The sequence below is a fragment of the Pocillopora damicornis genome, chromosome 4 (assembly GCF_964200805.1).
Source record: "Pocillopora damicornis chromosome 4, jaPocDami1.2, whole genome shotgun sequence".
In the NCBI taxonomy this organism is placed as follows: Eukaryota; Metazoa; Cnidaria; class Anthozoa; order Scleractinia; family Pocilloporidae; genus Pocillopora; species Pocillopora damicornis.
In genome coordinates this window covers 28,286,353-28,307,561 of record NC_142673.1, presented here as the reverse complement: position 1 = coordinate 28,307,561, position 21,209 = coordinate 28,286,353, and the positions used below count along the sequence as shown (strand labels likewise).

Sequence of the window (21,209 nt, the reverse complement as noted above, 5' to 3'; positions counted from 1 at the left end):
ATGTTTATTTACAAAAAGATCTCAAAAAATCAATTTTTGATACAATCAAGAATACTTTGAATTTTTTTCAGACGTTCTTTTGGAGATAAACAGTAAGTGGTTTGACTGACACGAAATCCATCCTGGGGTCTTATGATACAACGTAACGAATTGGCTTGTATATATATATCTAAATTTTCAAATTTCACGATTCGTGAGAAGCCGTGCCTGTCACAGCAGCAAGCCACCATCAGGAAACAGCGATGGCCTAAATATTTTCAAGGTGTGGATAGATCTAAAGGGAAAGCCTTTATTTTGATGCTAGAGTCCTAATTTGAATGGAGGAAAAGAAAAACCTTGTGTATTCGAGTATTTGCAAAAAAAGGGAGTGTTTTATGAAACAGGTCTCACTTGAAAATCATCCATCAATCGTCAAATGGCCTGAAATCAACCTTTTACCGTTAGTAGTTAAGATATCCCCCCCTCCAATTGAGATCCTCTGTTTTCACACATCGTCGTTCTTTTGGCAAGACAAGAGATTGAGTAAAGAGCTGCTTATCGACCATACGAAGCCATTACGCATGTCTACTCTAAAACGACTGGCGATTATAGATGGGTATTTTGTGCAAATCCAACTTCAAATTGTAGAAATTTAGATATTTTTACTCCATTCAGTTTGAGTGAAAGAAAGTTTTATTTTGTCTCATTTTTTCATCAAGTAAGAAAATCTAGAACCCTTAAAATTTTTGTACAGCATTGAAGTTTTTTCTTCTTTCTAACTAGTAGAAACGGGTCTTTTTTTTTTTACAGTGAATGACAATAATGAGAATGCATATTTACAAAAAGTTACGAGATTTCAATTCATGTATGTGTTTCATGTATCTCAGCATTCATATGTCGAAGGCTTTAGTTTTCTCCACATTATAGGATACAAAGCTCGTTTTTGGAGTTACACATACACTATACTTGTTCTTTGGTTTGCAATTAATGTGTAAATTGCATTCACCATACTTGTGTACACTTATTTTTGAAGTATGTCACTTTGCTTTGCTAGGAATAGCAGGATGTACATGTCCTTACCAGAATCATAGTTCCTTGAGTGGGGAATACTGTAATGCAGTTCACTCTTTATGTGCACTAATTACATCCTTGTAGTAACCAAAACTCATTCAATAGTGGTAAACAACAGCATATACTCAAATTTTATTTGTTTTATTGGAGTTTCTCTTGTTAACAAAGTGAGTTTTTCCCTTTCATGTGTTTAAAGGATGGTGTGACTTTTCATTAACAGGTCATAAGATATGTTTTACTGAAAAAAAAAAAAAAAAAAAAGATTTTTAAGTGAACTTTCTTGATTCTGGCAAGTTTTTACATGTGCTAGTTAAAAGTTTCTACGGACAAAAGATTGTGTTATACATGGAATAAGGTTATATATTTATGAAATGACTTGTACAGCTCTAGACAATTTTTAATGGAACATATTGGAGCAGAATCCCTCTACAAGCGATGTACATGACGGCCAGACCAATGCTGGAAAAAATTGTACATTCCAAGATGGAAGAAATGTAAATAGAAGGAGATGGAGCAGAAGTTGCATATTCTCCACACTTTTCTCTGCACATCACAATGGTATTAACAAGAAGAATTTGGTAAAGAATCAAGAGCTTCAGTCTGAAGTTGGTGATCATTTCTTTTTTGTTCATTATTTAGTGGAGATACTGTAATGAGGAATTAAATACTTGTCTCTGTTAGGGGTTGAAAGGTGTAAATGAGTTTGGTTGGGCCAGATCTAGATAATAAAGTATTTAGCACAAGGTCATGGGATGTGGAGCTCACTGTTCTGCCCATGTGTCATGACCTTGAGCCAAACAACTTCCCATCTGGCTCTCCCACTCAGTTGATAACTACATAGCACTATCAGACTTTCTGCCTCAGGGTATAATTCAAGGAAGTTTTGTTGAATTGATTAACAGTGATCTTCATGCATGGCAAGCAAAATGAGAAAGAAACTGTCTTATTAGTAAAGATAAAGTAGCAATAAAAGTAAGATAACTTTCAAACATGTTATTTGGAAATTCCAGACAAACCCCAATAGACTTGCAAAATGCCAGCCTGACAATTTTCAACTTGACCTGTTAGTGATCTGTTCTAAGTATCCCTAATTTTGTCCAACTGTTCCTTGTTATCAGGTATTTCTGTTTCTTGAGATAATTATTTTGCCCTTGTAAGCTCTTAGAGTGGATGGTGGTAGTTTATCTAGTACAGCCCATTTCCAAGCCCTCAGGAGTCGAGATCTGGTCCCTAAATAAAGCCCCGAGAACGAGGCTAGGTGCAAATTAGGTTACGACGGTACAAAGAAAATAAAGCTGAGGTTTCGAGGGTTACCTCCAAGATTAATTGTTTATCTAGAAAACTAATCGATTGTTCTTTCATTCTATTTTATTTAAAGAACTGAGAAGGATTGGAACGTTTGATGGCTAACCTAAGCGGCATCCCCCGAGATGCTAAAATTACCCAAGACCCCCTTAACGCTATTTCTGCAGTTGCACCGCTTCTTTATAAAATTTTATGATAACCTAAAAGCTACGTGATAAGATATTCTTCAAAATTGTTAGAGTTATTCCCATACTCAAAATATTATCATCAGTAAAAGACAGAGAAGATATAGCGACAACCATTACTAATTACTAAAAAAAATCTGTGATTTCATCTGCACTTTTACGTTTTACACTTTTATACATTGTTTTTACATGCTAGCTGAACCATCCATACCTATCGCCCATGCAGGTTTTAAAATCATAAAATTGATCCTTCTAGACAAAATACAAATAGCTCCATTAATTTCGTTACGAAGAATTATCTTCTGATCTGCTTACTAGTTCGAATCTAGTCTCGGTTCCAGCCCCCTCTCATTCGGCTGTGATAAACAACTGTCTGGTAACTTAACGACGCATCTTGCCAAGGCGGGGGGAGGAGGAATTTTGTTTGGGGATCACTTGTTTTTCAGGGGAAACGTAGTGGCATCAGTCATCACCATTAAGGTAAAAGAGGGATCATTAGCACTTGACAGAGCCTCATGGGGGAATCAGGTAAATTTTATCGTGAAAAAAACAAATCATATCACCCCCTCTTCCCCTAGACGACAAATAATGACTGGTCCCTTATCGTGAAGGGCTCAAGAAAATACTAGTCGCTATCTTCATTGGAGCTGAGCAGTTCATCAGATGTTCCCGTTCTTGTGACCGCTTTATTTTTAAGATGAGCTACTTTTTGGCGAAGGAAACTGCAACATCGCATTGGACAGAAGAAAACATACTTCTTGAATAACATCATATGGACAATCCCTTTTCCTGATAAAAGAAAAGAAAAGAAATGAAATTAACACTATGGTAGGGACGGCAAGTATTTTATTATTGGTAGGTTCTTACAAGGCTTCAACAGAAAACCTAGGCTTTGTATTACACAAGAGTTGTAATAATTTGCAGAAGAAAAATTGACTTGCCTTCGTAGACGTTTGGAGATAAAAGAGCAAAAATAAAATCGTGACATTGTAAACATAATTCAACGTTTCTTTTTCCTTGCAGATTCTTCAACTAAATGTCCTAAATTGTTATCAGAAATTGTCGTGCAAGAAATCAAGGTAATTCCTCGTTAAACCTGAGTGTTCTATACTCATCTGATACAAAGTTAGCTCGAATTAGCGCGGGAATCTTTATCCCCCATTTATTCGATGGGCCAATCATAACTAGCGAACGCCGAGAGACTGGGCGCGAGAAGAAGGAAAAACACTCTTCCTCAGCTGCCGTTGTTTATTATCAGAAGCATTTTCTTTTATTAAGATACAAGGGAAAATATTTTGACTCATAATCAGGAATAACGCCTTACAGAATCGAAAGAAGTTTCCTTTTTTTGTCTAAATCCCTGATGTGTTAAGGTTTTATTTTAATGTTGGCCGTTATGAAATTTTGCCGATTCCATTTTGAGAGCTGACTACTACAAACGCTATTTTACGCCGATATTTGGTTGGAAAAAAGTAGTGCAAAAAGTTGGTAGATTCCAAGTCCAATCTTCTCTAGTGATCTTTGTAAACCTTATTTGCTAATTAAGACGTGCAATTGCAAATTATGGAGGCCTTTGCAGCTCGCGTGTGTCTTAAAGGCTAACATGCCCATTCCTTATGTCATTGTTTACCCAATTTAGGCACTTACCGATGGCAAGCATCAGTACAGAGGCGTTGAGAACAACGAAGAGGATATTCACAAACAGAGATTCGTTCTTGCCCTCCTCTTGATTCTCATCCCATTTCGTATAAACTGCACCAAGGCAAACGTCAAAGAAAATGACCCACAAGACAAATGTTTGTAAGCGGTCTTCAAACTTTTCCTTGATTGGTCGGAATAAGGTGTAGAGCACTCCAAAGACGCTGACTGTCAGAACAGTAAGGCTGATTTGAGGGAGGCTTTTGGATCCAAATAGGAAAATCAATGAGATCAATATCAGCTTGCGGTACATCTCTGTGACCTCCCAAAACCAAAATTTCTTCTTATAGTTCTCAAAGAACACTCGAAGTCCAAAAGCAATTGCTTTGTCTTCCTGGGACTCACGGTATTTGTAAGTGAGAAACAAAGCTAGAACTGGAAATCCCACGGGATATATTGCCAAAAGAGAAGCCATGAGCCAATACAAGCTGTGGCGAGGAGTGAAACACTTGATGGAGTAGTCAGCTCTCAGTAGGTAGATACAGTCGTTTTTGTCGTCTGCGAAACACGTTTCTACACACGCACCGGGAAGAGGTAGAATTTGAATAATCGATTTGCTCGTCGTAGGGTAGGTCGTCAACAACAGCAAGAAAATATTCCGATAGCAAGATTTCTTCAAACTTTCAACTTGTGTTATTTTCTGGCTTTCGCTAAGGTCCTTCTTGTTCATGATGTAGCGTTTTTTAAGAGATAGATACAAGAAAAGGGAGCCAACAAGTAGGACATTCAAGGCAACGATTAATGTGAACTTTCCAAGCTGATCTAAACGCAAAGAAGAATCAATGCAGCTTAGTGGAGCAAACTGAAAAATGTTCCCTTCAAATACTTTTAGAAATTTCTCCACTGAAATCAAAGTGATCGGCCACTGGACTTTCGCCAATGCTGAGAAAATACCAGCAATGACTTGATAAAAACCAATCACAATCTTGAAGCACGACATGACGACATCTGCAACTGTTCGGTTATTCTCTGCACGTTTGGAGTCACCCCAAAGAACTATTAGAAACACAGCAACAAAGAGAACAATCACCAAGATAGACGAGATTATTGTTACAGTTAGGTGAGGACATTTCAAACATGAGTGGAAGCGGAAATAATAGCCGTTAGAACAGGTTGCACACAAATTCCCTTGATATCCTTGATGGCATTCTGAGTCGATTCCACCCTTGCAGGACTTGGCATGTGGACATTTGAGTGGCTTCGGAAGTGAAGTATTGAACGTTGAAAAGGACTTGTTGTAGTCTGATCCATTAGAATGGATATTGTTAACAAAACCTTTGAAACGCACTTTTTCGGACTGATTGGACCATTTCCAGAAGTAGTTAGGAGCAAGTATTGCTGTATCGTTCTCACAAACAAAGCCGTATGGTGGACATGTTGAGCACGGGCCAAAACGATCAAATCGATAAAAGTTTTGAAGACATCTGCATGCACGATATCCAGCAGTCTCGTTCGAAAGCGTGCCTGAAAATAGAGTGATTTTAAAAATCAATAGGAATACCAATCAGTAGTTGTAGGTGACATAGCATAGAGTGGGAAAGGGTTTTTCACCCACTCACTTCCTCTCTTATTTCATTTGGCTGAGATGTAAGACCTCGCTAGCGACCTGAATTAACATTTGATACAGGTAATCACATGATTTCGAGTGCAATTTGGAATTAATAAGCACGAGTATTTTTTTTAAAGACTAACAAAATTTCACGAACCCGTAGGGCGAGTGCAATTTGTGGTCTTTGAAAAAACTAACAAGTGCTTGTTTATTCCAAATAGCACCAAAAAAATCATGTGATTACGTTAATAATTTACATGCAAAAATACGAGATGGCTTATCATAAATAAGAGCAAAAGCGCACGCATCGTTCAAAAATAATTTATTTAAACCGAGCGTTCGGTCAAAACAACCGCGTACGATCAAAACAATAATATGCAATGATATTTTCACATCTTTACGGCGCAAAAAAAGTTCAAAGTCCGGCTAAACAGTTCAAGGAATTGTTCAGTCTGTGTCCGAATAACTTTCGATGAAATGGAATCGTCGTTCCCGTCGTCGTTTCCGTCGTCGTTTCCGTCGTCGTTTCCGTCGTCGTTTCCGAGGTTTAACCATGTTTGTTTTTAATTTTGGCGTTGGATCGCTCGAGCATAGTGTTAAGCTGGGTCGGCTCGTAATTTTCGATTTCCTTGGCAATTCCCTTCTCTAAACACCACTTTTTGCAAACCGACAACCAAAAATCAGTGCTTTTTACAGTGTTTTTGTTGTTTGAGCTGTTTTTCAGCTGCGGTGGCGAAGGAAAACCTACTTAAAACTGCGGCCATTGTTTCGCCAACAATTTTTCACATTTTTCTACGACATCCAAGGCTCGCATTTGATTGGCTATCTGTGAGTTCTTTGATGATTGACCAATCAGAATGTTTGATTTGTTACTTTCTTTGCGCTGAATTAGCCCTCTTCTGCACTGAATTAACTCTCTTCTGCAAGGAATTAAAGTCCACAACAATCAAACATACACCAAAAAAAAAAAAAAAAAACAATCACTTTTGCCTCGTCCACCTGTTCTCAGGCCGAGTAAAATTTTGGATCATCCATTTTAGATTATCATTATGAAGAAATAGACTTGTTTTGGCTAAATAAGATGCCTGAAACTTCTGACTGTGTAGGAAGTGTCCTCAGGCGTGGTCAAGTTGAAAAAAAGTTACAGTACACAGCAAACATTATATTTACCGTAAGGACATGCCACGCAATCGGTCGCTTTGGTCCCAGGACTATGCAGTGCAGAAACAAATGTACCATTACTGCATCTTTTACAATCAACTTGTCCCATTTCATCCTGATAAAAACCACCTGTAAAGATATCATAGAACAAGGAAGCGGCTTCACAAGTGGGTTACTATGGGCCCATAAACAGGAGTTGTCAATGTAGGAACTTTGAGAAATGTTCTTGATTTGTTTTGTTTTCAGTTCATTTCAAATGGAATGTTTCCTGTAAAAGATCATATTACAATGCCAGTAAAAAAATCAGCCAATCAATTTAATCTTCTGTAATGTCCCTTTAAATTCTGCTGTCGACGACTTACCCACACTTCGTTCTCTTGAAAACCGTGTGATATCCCACCCACCCTCCCTCTTTATACATGTACTTGATCGCATTTCTGTTATTTTTGCTATACATACAAAGTGCTATGGAAATTCTATTAGGAACAGACATAGTTTTAGACATTTTTTACCAACAGGGTTTCCTGGAGGTAACATAACCACTTAAATATTAAGACCAATTATACTTATCACTTTTCACTTGATAACGGTAAATAGGCTGTACTAGGCAAGTTTAACTCTTTAGCTCCCATGAGTGACCAAGACAGAATTTCTCCTTGCAATATCAATACAGTATCAAGCAGAGAAGTGAGGAGAATAAAGCAGAAAACTCAATTAGGGGACTACAAGTTGATTCAAAACCAAATTCTCCAAGCTAACATCATGAGTATTTAATGACAGACAGTAGGAGGAATTACTAATGAGATCTTGGGAGTGAAAGAATTAAATGCAAAGAACGATGCAAGAAAGAGGTGACAGTTTATCTCATTCAGTGAATATTTACTATCGTGTAGCACGAAAATGTCGTGGGAGTTTTATTTTGCAGAATGACCATTTTTTTAAATTGGAATTTCAAGGAGGATCCATTTTGTGAAGTTCTTAGTTAACAAAGGTAACATCAATAAAGAAAGGAAAGTGATACCGGTATTTGAAATTTCTAGTTTGTTAAGTTGTGGAAAGTGGAGCTATACAAGATATGATTTATAGATGGATATTTTGGGTGTGATATCCCACCCCCCCTCCCTCTAACAAAAATCATCCGAACTTCCCCCTCCCCTCCCACACGAAGGCGATAAATAGTGATTTGCCCCTGAATTCAATCGAGCCAGTCTATTCCTAGGGCCAAAGCGAGTAAGGTTTACAAATGATTTTGATTAAATTTCACCGCTTGTTTCCTTTAACCGCATTTGTTAGTTTTGTGACACTGACAACGTCAATAATAGTTCCATCTTAGTTCGGCCAATTATGGTCACCTCCATTTTGTAGGCACAGACTGGCTCACTAAGAGGCCAACTGATGTAATAACCGGGTCTCACCCCACTGAAGAACCTTTTTCTTTCTCTGTTGGCCGTAATTTACAATGCTTAGAGCTTACCCTTAGATATGGATGCTTGTTTCTAAAAAATTATCCTTAAAGTCTCTCCATAAACGAAACTTAACCATAGAATAATAGTACTCATTAATACCTGCAGGACAATCGACACAGCCTGTTTCACTGGTATAGTTACCAACGGAACAGAGACTGCAATCAGCGCAACTGGAGCTTCTGTACGGAAAAGTAGGTACATGATGTGAGTCACAGTCACGGCATTCAAAGCCTGAGCGTTTCCAGCCAGCTCGGAAGGTGCTTTGTTCTCCAGATAAAGTAACATGCAGCGAAGTCGAAGGAGCACATTCTCTGAAGGTTAGAAAATTACAACATATCAAAGGCTCGGTGATACAAAATAGTATGGCTTGCCTATTTTGTGCCAAGGGGGAAACTGAGGCAAAAATTAATTAAGGAAACAGGGAAAAACGACAATATTGGGAGATGAACGAGCTCGAAAAATATGATAGATAACCAACTCAGAGTATTTTCGAACTGGTTCCAAATATCTTACATCCCAGGAGCGCGAGTAACCCCCAAATATAACTCTGCGGACTATTGCAAATGATGGAGGGAAAAAACGCATACCAACCATCTTCTGGTCCACGGTCAACTGCTATAGCTTTTTTATTGAGCCAATCGAAATTGAAGAATTGAAATATGCTTTGGTTGGGCCAGGCAGAGGTTTATACCAAAGCTAGCTGTGAATAACCTTTTTTTTTCGAAAAATACCTGCACGAAGTTGGATATTTATTAGTTTAGATGTCCATTATTGAAAGGCTTATAGCGTGTAGAGTAAATTGAATTTAAGGCCTACTTACATTGTCGCCATATATCTTCCTCGAGGCAGTTGAAGAAGATTTTTACACGTCAATGATCTGTCAATTATTAGATTAAGAATAAAATAAATCTAAGTTGTAAAGATTGAAAAAATAACGCAATCATTATGGAAATTGGTATAAGATCAATTAGCCAAGCGGCTTACGTGGCTGAATCTTACATGGGTTTTAAAAACATAAAACAACAACAACAACAACAACAACAAAATACATAAAAAAAACACCAAACACTCTGGGCTTGCAGCCAAACTGGAAAACAAATGGTCAATTGTACAGTCGATAAGGGTAACAGTGATGAAGTCAACGGCAAGGATAATAATGACAATAAAGTAATGGCGATACATGAAAGTAACAAGGAGGACTGGCAATACTGTTGTGATTATCTAAGCTATTTGATGTGTATAACTTCCCGTCTTTACTTACACCTTAGTATTGTTTGTCATTTTGTCGAAAATTCCATCTGGCAACAGTGGTAAAGGATTGTCAAAAATGGTTCTGAAAGTGAAATACTAATTCATTATACAGTTGATGCATTTGTGGGGTCCCAGACAATGTTATGTGAGCCGTTTGTTTCTTTTTCTTATGAGTGTTTTGGACTTTTTGAGTATCATCTCAACAAAAACAGAAATAAGACACCTTTAAGAGGAAAGCAAAGGGTTTGTAAGTTATGTGTGATTAATAAAGGCCAAAATTAACGCGATGCGTAAATTTTTACAGAGGCAAGCGTAATTCGTGAACTAATGTCAACGTGGGATATGATTTGCCTCCTGAAATATATGGGACCCGTGAATTTATTTAGTCCTTGCCCGAAGCCTTGAAGACAAGAAGAGAGATTGCAAGTTTTCTCATTCAAATACGTGACGTATGAATTTTTGCGTGAAACGGGATCAGGAACTCCCCATCCCCCTCCCTAACTCTTTGCTAACCTCCTTCGAGTAAACTTAAGGTGACTATCTTTACATAAGGGAACGGTAAAAGGGAGAACGGTAAAAGGGAGAACGGTAAAAGGGAGAACGGTAAAAGGAGGAACGGTAAAAGGGAGAACGGTAAAAGGGAGAACGGTAAAAGGGCGAACGGTAAAAGGGAGAACGGTAGGAGGGAGAACGGTAAGAGGGGGAACGGTAAAAGGGAGAACGATAAAAGGGAGAACGGTAAAAGGGAGAACGGTAAAAGGGAGAACGGTAAGAGGGAGAACGGTAAAAGGAAGAACGGTAAAAGGGAGAACGGTAAAAGGGAGAACGGTAAAAGGAAGAACGGTAAAAGGGAGAACGGTAAAAAAAAAGGAACGGATTTTACGAAAAGATTCTCCGTTTTAATTAAAGATTCCTCCTTTTAAAGGTTCCTGCTTTTAAAGATTCCCGCTTTTAAAGATTCCTTTACTTTAAAGATTCCCGCTTTTAAAGATTCCAGCTTTTAAAGGTTTCCCCCTTTTAAAGATTCCCCATTCCCCATTCCCCGTTCCCTCCATTTCCCGTTCCTTATTTTAAAGATAGCCATTTCAAAAAAGATGTTTCGCTTGAATCATGCGAGTAAATTATTTAATTAGGAAGATTTAGCACCGCTTTTACGTGAAGCGGCAAACTTCAGCTTGTCCTTTCACGTTCCACATGAACCTTACTACTTTAGCTTCGTGTAAGCTCGCCTCACTTCGGTTGTGAAATGATTTTAACCGTGGAATTTTAATCTACCTTCACCCTAGTTTTGACCAACTTTTTTCCAGGAATTAACCTCTTCTCGGCGAAAGAAAAAGGGAAGAAAATCTTATGTACAAGGCAAACGGCGAAAGTGGACACTCGCCGTGGCCACTCTTGCCGTGCGGTGATAAATCTCTCATGTGTATTGCATCTCAACTTTTAAGCTGCAGTTTGCTTACAGCTGCCTCAGAACAAGTCTGTCGAAGCTTTTGCTTTCAATGGTTTTAATTGCATTGCTGTGAAGAAATCTGAAGAAGAAGAAAAAACCATTTCGTTGAAGCAAAATCTCCAATCCGGAACAATCATGAAAATATCGTATTAATGAATGATGTAATTTGCAAGCAAATAAAAATGATAAAACTTGCATGAGTTATTAGCATCAAGTAAAAGCAATTTTTAAAGCCATTTCCACCATAAAAACATTAGCTTAGTTACCAAACTCTCCTAGTTATGCTCTTGATACTTAGAAATTTGCAACATTCCGTAACATGGAGTGAAACTTATACTTACAGTGACTTGAGAAGGGGAGTCCCATCAAAAACGTCTTTGGCAATAAATGCCAGATTGTTTTTGATAAGCATTCTGAAAATTATAATTCAAAGGAAACATTAAACCCATAAGAAAATAATGTCGCACGTGAAGTGTCTTTCCTAACAAATATAGAAATACGCGTAGTTGAATTATAGAATGAGACTGGTCAATTCGTTTATTTGAAATTATTCATAGTCTCCGGATATGGTTACGATAAAATAACTCTATGAAATTAACATTTAATTCATTAAAATATGGGTCGCGTCTTCTACCTTTAATTTGTAAACAAGGAAAAGCGACGTGATATTTCGCCTAAATGTATTTGTTTTTCGTGTTTGCGTAGCTTCTTCTGTTTAATGAATTCCCCAAGTGTTCAGAGGAGAATATCCACACGTGTTTTGACTTCTATACTGTTTATAGAGGTTGTTATCTAAACTTCGAGTGAATATAGAACGTCATACCGTGTTATTATATTCTCATCAACACGGCAGTCAAACTTCTGTGCATCTGCGAACGTTTTCAAGGCTAGATGGCGTGCTTTTAGGCTTTCAACACAAGTTGTTTAAAGAACAACCACACAAGCGAGTAAGTCGCCGTGTTGGACACCGTACAACTTTTGTGGTAAAGCTCAACATAAAATGGCACTTCAGCAGCAAACCCGTAATCAAATAAGCTTTGAGTGCGAAAAGTTTTTAGTGTTCTCTTTCCCCAGTTTACTTTCTTTTACAGATTAACAAGGTGTTTCAAAAGTTCGTTCCGGTTTGTTTTCTTCTAACGTTTCATCATTTATTTAAATTAATACTAGAGAATATCAAAAATTTCGGGAAAGGAACAACATACACAAATGGCGCGAAAAATGATGGGAAAACGCACGCATGCAGATTTTGCGCAAAACAAAGGCAACTAGCAGACAATTAAAATTGCTATTGGTAACAATTGTAACAAATTTTCTGCTTCAATTTATTGATAAAATTCTAACAATCAATTGATTTGTTGAGAAAATTAACAAGTTCAAAAATCGGAACGAACTTTCGAAACACCTTATACATGAATGTATCACTGTTTTGTTGCGATTTTTTTTTCGCGTAATTGGCGTTACAGAGGTTGTTTCCAAAGTTTTCCTTTGAGCTTTTGAGTGGGAGCTTGCGCGCGGCTGACCAAAATTTACCCCTTGCGCATGCCCTATGTTTTACAGCTACATAGTTCTAATCTAGACAAATCTATGTTTGTCATTTTTCGAAACGCCTAATAAACTATTAATATATAATGTTAAACTTATTGGGCCGGTTATTTGAACAAAGTTTAGCCGTTGTTTAACAAAACTTCGTCATAAAATATCCTGAATTAAGCTGAATCTTTCATCTAAACATTCACTCTGTGAACAGTGTCACGAGGGCCGAAAGCTGCCAGTTGAAAGACATTCATGGAATTAAAACAATCCAATCATAGAGGAAACGTAAGCCCCTCTCCTTGCATGTAAGAAAGGGGTTTGGGTTAGACCCGGTGTAAATCAGCTAAGTAACTCCTTCGTTCGCTACATTACTGTGAACTAAAACCTCTGTAGCAAACTTACAGTGTGGTCAAATTTGAAAGTCCACTAAAGGTGCGTTTATTAATGGAAGTGATGTTGTTGAAGCTAAGCATCCTTAAAGAAAAAGTAAAAGAAAATTTTAAGAAGTGAAGTACACAAAGAGAGAAAACGTACATACATCGGAATAGGTCCTATTCGATAAATTACATAAAGATATAAGCCCATAACGCACGCCTCATGATATTAAGGACCGCTCAAAAATTAAACGCACGCAACACTTCAATGCAACATCTTGCATTATTATTGGATCGTGTTGTGAGATATTGTAAAAGAGCTTTCCAAACGCGCAAAAAAATCCTGCAACACCCAAAAATGTTGCAACAAGAATTTTTAAATTTTCAAACTTGATCTAACATCATCCAACGTCTTGCAACACGTTGTTACAAGTTGGCCAAACGCGTGCCACAATGTTGTGCGCCACAATGTTGCAAGATGTTCAGCTGAAATGTTGCGGACGTTAGCCAGGCCTTTATACGCTATATTTATCATTTGAAGAACTGTTTTTTTATTCCCTGTGGGACATGCATAACTTGTTTCATTACACTAGTATGGCTTATTAACTTCATGCAGTTTGTAGGCAACAAAACTGAGAAAAAGGAATTGATAGTATATGAATCCTTTATGGGGCAAATGACCAGGTACACGGAAAAAATGCAGAGAATTATTAATTTGGTTTATATTGGGTGGCTAACATTCCCATCACTCTTTTTAAGGGATATGGAAATTTTGAATCGATAGATTACTGAATGTATGCGTCGATTGGGAGAAGTAAATTGAATGTTTTTTCAAAATTGCCATACTTTTCCCTTTTACTTACAGAATATCTAATTTGTCGAGCTTATCAAATACGTTATCTGGTAATGACTGCAGATTGTTGAACGACAAATCACTATAAAAAGATAAGATGAATAAAGTTATTAACAAGAAAATAAAAACCCAATTGCTCTTTCTAAAAAAAAGTTTAGAAATGATCATATGCAACCAACATGTCTACAATTTGTAAGTGGACTCCGATTTCAGTATTCCATATATCGTATTACCAGTGGCGGATTTAGGGGAGGGGCCAGGGAGCTCGCCCCTTTTATTTTAAGTAAAAAAGCAAGAATCGTAGAAGGAAGAAAAGCCAGCGGGGCAAGTGACAAAAACCAGGCCCCCCCTTACCTCACCATAAACCCAGTGAAAATAATAGACCCCGATCGCGAGTAAAAATAGAAAGTTGTATCGCGTCCGTTTTCACTTAGTATTACGTCATTTCACGGGCAAAAATATCAAAAGACAGTCGCAAGATAACAACTCCTTTTTGGTTTTGTTTTTAGTTACTTACAGGTTTGCTACTACAATAGTATTCTGAAAGATGTTTGGTGGTAGGTACTCGATCATATTGTTACGTAGATATCTACGAGAAAAAAGAAACATTCACAAAATTTCATTCCTTGCGCAAAATCTTAAAATACTTCCAGTTAGTACCTGTTATATTAGTTCTAGGGCTAAAGCGCTCTTCACCTTAGCCAAACCTTTGCCTGATGCATGTAAACATAGTAAAAAATGCTGTGTCCCTCAAATTTCCAAATGGAATCATTTGATGCTAAGAGAATCAAATACTCACAGTTCAAAAAATATTTGAATTCCTGATGTTACGATTTTCGTTACATCTGTGATCTGGTTATTTTCTAAGTTTCTGAAAAAAGAAAGGTCATAATGCAGAAAAATCCAAGTTGTGAGCGCTGATTTAAAATTCACTTTGATATTTTGACGATAGATAGACTCTTGTTTAGTGATGATATTTTCCTAACATTTATGATGACAGTAAATTTTCCAATTTTTACCGTATTAGTCCATGAGGCATTTAGCCTTTCGAATTTGTACTAATCTAACTAGTAACGAGGTGTTGCAGATGAGTATAATTATGACAGCAACCCAAATCCTTTGGCTGACGAACTCAGTCTATTTCGGGTCCAAATCCAGTACAGGCCTTAAATTTTTCAGGCCTTATTTTCACGACTATTTAAGCAGTGTTCATAACTGCGAGAATCGCTTCCATATTCGTTTCTTCAACCGCCTTTCACATATGTTATTTTCATATATTTACCGTCATTTATTCACTACTTCACGGGTTTATTTGGAACCAACATATTTATTTATTTTGAACCAACATATTTATTTATTTTGAACCAACATAATCACCAGTTCAACAATTTCGTCGCCGATTGTCGGTGGTAATTTCGAGACACGATGATGAAGGGACCAAGACAAGAAACTGATTGCATGACTTTGTTGGCAATGGCACAAATTATTTCTCGGCAACTTTTGCTTGCAAGTAAAGTTGGGAACAAACCAAACTCTTCGATAAACTAAGTGCTTTCCTTCAAATGCACTAACTATTTTGTCCAGTCGGATCTTGGTAAATTCCAGATCCCATGTCCTACCACCTAGATACACAATGATAACAAATCATAGCAACTTACACTTTTTTGGAATATGCAAGACGCTTCAAATCTGGAACAGATGTCAGGTTGTTATAGCTCAACGAACTAAAAGATTCAGAAAATTGGGATAAAAAGACACAAACAGTTGTAATGATTTGATTATTGAGCTCAGGTTCTCTTTCAAAGCAAATATATTTGGTTTTTATTTCTCCAGCGGAAGAAATCCACTCAGTTGGCTAGTCTCCAAGGAAGCAATTGTTTGGTCACGTCACGAAACTCACAAATGGTGTTGTGTGACGAGAACAAACACTGAACCCTCTGATTGGCTAATTAAAAGAATTAACAGAAAACAAAAGGGACAGGAGCGAACACTACCAAATAATACACCCCTTCCCTTTCCTAACCCTGAAGTGTTGACTTCGTGGTAATGCAATGAATTAGCGTATTTCGCGACTAAAGATTGGGCCAATTACGAAATGTGACCAATCACAGTCCACGCTCATTGATCCGTGACCAAACCAAACCTGAGCGCTATAGCACTGGACGAGGGTGGGATGTTTTCCCCCTGTTCTATATTGACTTTCAATTTTAAAACGTTCAAAACGTGTCTTTTACAGACCAATCCGTAAATAACTCATGTGACTTACATCAGATAGATAAAACAAAAGAAAGATAAACTTGGAACCCTAGAGGTAGAGAGGCCCAAGAAAATGGCCGTCAAGAGTTTGGAAATGGCTCTTAAATGGAGCAGTCGGTTCGATGTAATTTTGCTATTCGGAGCTCTCTGTTGAGCAAATAACAGCATAAGATTATAACTCTTCTCAAATGAGCTTTTTTTCCCACAGATCATGCTTGAATAGCGATACTCCCTTTTTCCGTTCTGTGAGTTACTTACCATCTTTCGAGAGAGATAAATTGCTTGAAAGTTCCATCACCTATCGTCTTCAGTCTGTTATGATCAAGGACCCTATAACCGATTAGGAAAATATTTACAAGTTATTTACCCCAATGAGCCAAGCTATATATGCTTGAACGCGAGCAAAAGAAACTGTAGCTGGAATATGAAATCGAAGCTTTCAGAGAAACTTCCCTATAACCCTGGAACGTGACAAACATACCATAACAGAAAACGAAATCCTTGAATATAATGTTACTACTGTTTTAGTGTTATTCGAAAAAGTTTGCAATCCTCCCTAGACTACTCTTGACCTTAGAAACACAACCTTTCAAAACGATCGAGAGTCAATAAAAGATACAAAATTGCTCCACGCCCGAAGTTCGACCATGTTTTGGAACAGAAACAATAAATTTCTTGGCTCTCCACGATGAAGGATGAGGACTCTTATGCCTTTCACCTCAAACTTGTTCTCAGGTTTGAAGCATATGAATACAATTAGCTTGAAAGGTCTCGTCTTGAAGTGCTATTTCAAATTTCAGAGGAAGGAAATGGAATTTTTCCACAGCAAATGGGTGCCGCCAGGCATATCGAACTTATTTCCCATAAGCGTGAACATTTGCTCTAATTGGCGTCCAGGCTGGCGCGAACAACGCTTTCCCTACGGCCCTTGCGCATCAGAGTATCAATCGCATTGGCGACAATTTACATTTGTAAATGTTACGAGTGTCGATGTAGAGCAGGGTTGTTCCTAGAAAAAACTCAGGATCGTCGGTAACAACAACAAGCTGTTTTAGTTGACTTCTTGTTTTTATAGCACTAAGCTTCTTCGCAAATCTCTCTCTCTGTTCGATGGAACTGTCGCTCTTATATACATAAAGTATAAGGATCTAGAAACTTCTCTAAAGAAATAAATTTAGTAGATTAACAGGGTTTCTAAATTTGAATAATTACGTAAGAAATAGCACGTTCCAGAATGTTCTTTTTACCAGAAGGTCACGTCTAGATGACTTCGGGTTCTAGAATGTTCTATTAGAATGTTCTGGGACTTTACTTAGACAATTTTTCGTAACAGTAAACATGGCGGCTGCAAGGGAAAGGAGAGTCCCAAAACGATACCCCGATGAGGTCTTGTCAACTAGGCTTTTATTCAAGAAGAAGACAAGAACAAAAACCAACGACCGTAAACTTTCATCCTGTCGTTGTGACAGTCGTAGACAAAGTCGCAAAGCGAGTCAAATTCACCACGTTGGAATCTTTGGGATCTTTTTCAGTTTGTGATACTTGCAGCTTCTCTCTGTGTTGTTGAGCCCTTCCTCAAGTTTCTGTCGCTTGATAGTTTCGTTCTGTAAAGATTCTTCTAGCGCTCGTTTTCAATAAAGTAATTATCTAGCTTGTGATAAAATAACTTGACAGAATGATTATTTTAAGTATGGTCGCGCCATTTGTCAGTGAGCTTCGACATCAAAACCTCCACTTTTCCTCTTGCTCGCTTTGGCTTTGCACACATGGTCCCAATCTTTTTCCTGAAGACATTTGTTATTCGATTGTTGACGACGATGCCTCTAACGCCCGTTTGTCACATGGTCTTCTCCACAACTACAGCGCAGGTAGATTCGCCACTTCCCTCTCCATTCCCTTTGGCAATTGTGTAGAGAAGATAGCTGAAAAATTGTTAAACACGACTGGTATCAGACATATTCGAGACTTACCAGCAAAAAATGCCGTATCTCCGGGAACAAAAGGAAAAAAAATCAAATAGCTTCATTTATTTATGAGACTACTTACTTTTTCATACTGCATGTAAACGTGGGTAACGAATGGCCGGAAAATCATCCTGTTTTTGGACCCTCTAATCTTTCTCCCACGGCTTTTACGGATCCGTAGAAGACCAGAAGTAAAACCAGTGAGAGTGCTCCTACTTGAGCGGCCATTTGACCCATCTAAATCGGTTGCAAACTAGACGAATTATATACTAAAATAAAGAAAATTTCTCGCTCCATTCGAATGTGGCGGTACAATTGAGATTTGAACATGCTCGAGAGAGCTAGGACCCATTCTTACGGGCTAACCCTGATACGACACTCTGAACGTCTTCGTAAATTGCCTTATCGGAATATTAAAAATTGAAATTTGACTCCTTAAATCTTGAAGCTTTGGTATTTCAAAATAAGTTATAAATTTTTTTTGTTGTTAAAATTAATCACTATCAAAACGTCTCTTAGTAATTGAGCCAAAGGTTCCAGATTTTGTGTGTTCTAGAGACACAAAGTGGTGGGGGCGGAGTCGCCCAGATTTGATGTAGGCTTTTGTTAATAGTGAGTTGGATATAATTTCCATAATTTCACATTTTTTTCAAAGACTGATGGTCATTAGTTACCATACTTACAAACTAGCAAGGTTATCCGTAAGTCCTTCCAATGTACCCTTGTCTATATGCGTCAGCTTATTATAAGACAGTGTACTGAAAACCGAAAAGTTAACAATGATATCATTGTCATTGTCATTGTCATGTCATCGATGTCATGTCGCATAATAAACTGAACAAAGTATTACAGGGTAATTTAGTACTATCAACTAAGTTGATAACGTAAATTGGCCATCGTTAAGGATTTAAAAACTGACGTTTCGAGCGTTAGCCCTTCGTCAGCGAAGTAGTACCAGATTACCCTGTTATACTCTCCCACCGAAGCAGCACCACAGTTACTTTAGAAACTTACATAGTCCCTTTAAACAAGATATTAGCAACGTAAAATTGCGTGCTGTTAGTTTTCTGCAGTGAACTTGATTTCTACTCGTCAAGGATGTGATAAGTGATGTGTGCCCGATTTAGAACTCAGTACCAGTGATTTTAACTACTAGTAAGGAGATGTGTCTGCATTTTAATGAAATAAATTTATTATATTCGCAATTAAAAGTGTACTTGTCAATTCGAAAGTGAAATCCGCCGCTTGAATCTTTCCTTCCCACTCCTCCCCCTTCCTAGCCTCCCTTCCCCCATAAACTTGACGCTTGACGATCAGTGAGAATACTTGACCCAGAGGAAATACAACGCGGTAGCTGTTTGTAAACCGCGCCATATGTAGTTTTGCGTGCGTGGACAGGTTAAATAATTGTCTTGGAAATGGTGGCGCCCACATTAGCTCTTGTAGCATATTTGAAGAAAATTTTTTTACCTTTTTCGAATATGAAAACATAACGTCAAATACTACTTACAGGTCTTGTAATTGCTGCATCGACCGAAAAGTTCCATTTTGTATATTCTCCAAGTCGCAATTTTCCATGGAACTACATACAAAATTTATTGAAAAAAAAATCAACACAAAGCAGGTTGGTGCTGTAGAAAAAATTGAGCAAGACTGAGATCCACGTTATTGAAAGTTTCTTGATTTAAGAAACTGCCTTCGGGAGAATTGTTATTTTTTTTATTAGTCAATGAATGTCTTTTTGAAATGCAGGTGTCTTAATTAAGGACACTGTTGGACATTTTCTGTGAAAAGATATGAAAGAATATCTTTCATTAGCCAAGTGGAGAAGAATTATCTTCTATTTCAAAACGTGCTTCTTCTGAACAAGGACCTCATCTAACTCTATCTTTTGACGAAACCTTCAAGCAAGTCAACTCAGCGATGGTCATGACCAATAATTTGCAATTCCATGCATAGAGCAATTTTCAATTGAGTGTTAAAATTGAATCCAAAATATTGTTTTGGTTTTGCAAAGTCAGTCTTTGACTGATCTACAAAGCTCGCATCATCCTTTTAACCAATCAGATGCAAACGAAAACCTATCGTGACTTGGTCGCCCGCGTTTCCCGAATTTGAGTTTTCACTTTGAGTGCTCATTGGTTGTTGGTGATGTAAACCTTTGTTATGATTGGCAGTTGTGGTTACTTTGGTTTTCGTTTTTCTACAGTCAATTAAAAACTGCTCTGCTACAGAGAAAAGCAACGAGAGCTCGCTCGCTCGCTCGCAGTCCAAGCGTCGCAACCAACTTCGGGAATAACTATATCATGAGACAAACATTAATACTTTGTTCTATGGTGGTGATTTGTATGTTGAGCTACTTAACTTACAGATATTTCATATCGTTAAAAACAGCAAAGATATCTGCTGGCAGAGATGGTCCAAGTGGATTTGAATTAAGGTACCTGTAAAAGTGAACCGTTTGCAATCAGTAAAAACTCTCTTCTACATTCAGGTAGGTCGACATGATATGAAAACAGATGGCAAATATTCGTGCTTAATAAAATGTGATGAGTGATATAACAAGATACAAAAGCAATAATTGGCAGAATAATGATAACGCAAGAGATCGAGGATAAGGTTTATTCTCTCTTGTTATGACATTATTTCTAGGATAACTATATCTTAATTACATTTTTTTAAAAGTTTTTTTTTCCGGATGAAAAATTACACTTACAGTTTCCGAAGCCGTGTTAGTCCCTTGAGAATGACCCTTACATCCGCAATTGATATTAGGTTGTGTTCGAGTTTGCTAGGCAAATAAAATAATTAAAATTAATTAGCTTTTTGATAAATTTAACGGCGTTATGATGACTCACGCAGCCTCATTCCATTTGCGTCACTGTGTCTCATCCATGAACAAATAACATCCCTTTTTTTTAATGAGAATGAGCTAACGAGAAACATCAAAATAAACAAGACAAAATAAAACATAGTATGACTTTTTTAAGATGGCATGCATAGGTAAATCTGAACTCTACGATGAACTTTCATCTACTTTAATTACTCACAGTATAGAAAGGCTTGGAGGAAGGTAAAAATTCCCTGAAATTGAATTCATTTCCAGATTTCTGG

At 37.5% G+C, this 21,209-nt stretch overlaps 2 protein-coding genes across 2 annotated transcripts in view; both read right to left on the bottom strand.

The window, feature by feature from the left end:
* Window positions 1-2,126: 2,126 nt before the first annotated feature.
* Window positions 2,127-21,209, bottom strand: part of LOC149047548 (uncharacterized) — a 166,659-nt gene continuing 147,576 nt past the window's right edge. Inside the window, exons 5-14 of the mRNA XM_089204645.1 lie at window positions 21,146-21,205; window positions 20,465-20,539; window positions 19,606-19,677; window positions 11,126-11,194; window positions 9,676-9,747; window positions 9,235-9,291; window positions 8,514-8,725; window positions 6,958-7,077; window positions 4,188-5,702; window positions 2,127-3,329 (exon numbers count right to left, since the gene is read on the bottom strand). Coding sequence (XP_089060771.1) covers window positions 3,166-3,329; window positions 4,188-5,702; window positions 6,958-7,077; window positions 8,514-8,725; window positions 9,235-9,291; window positions 9,676-9,747; window positions 11,126-11,194; window positions 19,606-19,677; window positions 20,465-20,539; window positions 21,146-21,205 — 2,416 coding nt within the window. The 3' untranslated portion in view covers window positions 2,127-3,165. The remainder of the gene's footprint in view (window positions 3,330-4,187; window positions 5,703-6,957; window positions 7,078-8,513; window positions 8,726-9,234; window positions 9,292-9,675; window positions 9,748-11,125; window positions 11,195-19,605; window positions 19,678-20,464; window positions 20,540-21,145; window positions 21,206-21,209) is intronic.
* On the bottom strand, window positions 11,413-14,180 carry LOC149047560 (uncharacterized). The gene is made up of 3 exons (XM_089204643.1): window positions 13,886-14,180; window positions 13,051-13,122; window positions 11,413-11,528 (listed from the first exon to the last, which is right to left on the bottom strand). The coding sequence occupies exons 1-3, from the start codon at window positions 14,041-14,043 to the stop codon at window positions 11,453-11,455; spliced, it is 306 nt and encodes a 101-aa protein (XP_089060769.1). The 5' UTR covers window positions 14,044-14,180; the 3' UTR covers window positions 11,413-11,452.